This window comes from Penaeus monodon, chromosome 32, assembly GCF_015228065.2.
Source record: "Penaeus monodon isolate SGIC_2016 chromosome 32, NSTDA_Pmon_1, whole genome shotgun sequence".
In the NCBI taxonomy this organism is placed as follows: Eukaryota; Metazoa; Arthropoda; class Malacostraca; order Decapoda; family Penaeidae; genus Penaeus; species Penaeus monodon.
In genome coordinates this window covers 4,041,150-4,042,214 of record NC_051417.1, presented here as the reverse complement: position 1 = coordinate 4,042,214, position 1,065 = coordinate 4,041,150, and the positions used below count along the sequence as shown (strand labels likewise).

At 46.5% G+C, this 1,065-nt stretch overlaps 1 protein-coding gene across 1 annotated transcript in view; it reads right to left on the bottom strand.

Annotated features, from left to right (window-relative positions):
* The window catches only part of LOC119593516 (NADPH oxidase 5-like), a 26,504-nt gene that overhangs the window by 7,320 nt on the left and 18,119 nt on the right, over positions 1-1,065 (bottom strand). The window contains exons 4-5 of the mRNA XM_037942478.1: positions 488-660; positions 145-333 (exon numbers count right to left, since the gene is read on the bottom strand). Coding sequence (XP_037798406.1) covers positions 145-333; positions 488-660 — 362 coding nt within the window. The remainder of the gene's footprint in view (positions 1-144; positions 334-487; positions 661-1,065) is intronic.

Below are 1,065 nucleotides of genomic sequence, written 5' to 3'. Positions count from 1 at the left end.
CAGCGAATGGCTCAGACAATAGATCAGACTGAGAGCGAAAGAGACAGAATCATAAATCAAGAAAGTGTTTGAGACAGAAAACGAGCCACAGAAAGAAAGAAGGAATATTTGAACAACAAGTATATTTACAACATGTACGGTCACCTTTGAAGGCAGAGTGTTGCCGGAGATTATGGCGGTCTGGCCCCGCGGAGAGCACACCTGGGCCACACGCAGGCAGGTTTCCATGAGGAAAGCTGTTCCGGGCAGCAAGAGCCACTTCCAGAAATTTGGTCCATGCAGCACGGTTAACACCCAGAAGGGCAGCGACAGCAAGTGTGTCCAATAAAAGATCTTACAAGAAAAACAGTGAAAAGGGTTATTACATGACAGTGACAGATTGATGAAACATCCGGTGCTCTTTCAGATTTTGATATTTCCTTCAACGAACTCAGCGCCACTCACCATATGGACGGTGCGTAGGAGAGCAATCGGCGACAAGCCTTACCTCAAAATAACCTGATTTCCTGACTATACGATGGCTGAAGGCAACGATGATGAATAGCAAGACCAGGAGTGCAACGCCCGTTGGGTTCGCGAGGCCGCCCACCCAGCCGATGCCAAGACCGGTGTCCCACATGTAGTTCCAGACACTGATGCCCGTCGTGTCGCTCAGTGTCACTGCGGAGGCACGTAAGCAGGCTTGTACCGTTGCAACTACGAAGACGCCAACGCTGCCTCGCGGTGGAGGCGTTGGCTGCATATGGCAGTATATCAAACGCACGCATGCGCTGCATACGTTTCACTTCTTATCAGAGAATCTTTTCATAATCAAACTTAAATACTTTATTCCCTGTGGTAGCTGTTAATCAGACTTTAAAAATCTGTAATACTGTTGTTGTTTTTCTGAGCTAATATTTAGTGGTAGTGCATGCAGACTCTTTGGACTAACTGCTTCTTACTGAATGGAAATGGTTGAAGGGAAAAGTTAGCCTTCCTCCGCGTGAAATAATGATTCTTGTGGAAAGAGTGATTGCAACCTTTAATTTCAACTCTAACATTTGAAGCGCTGATGACTGCTGAATA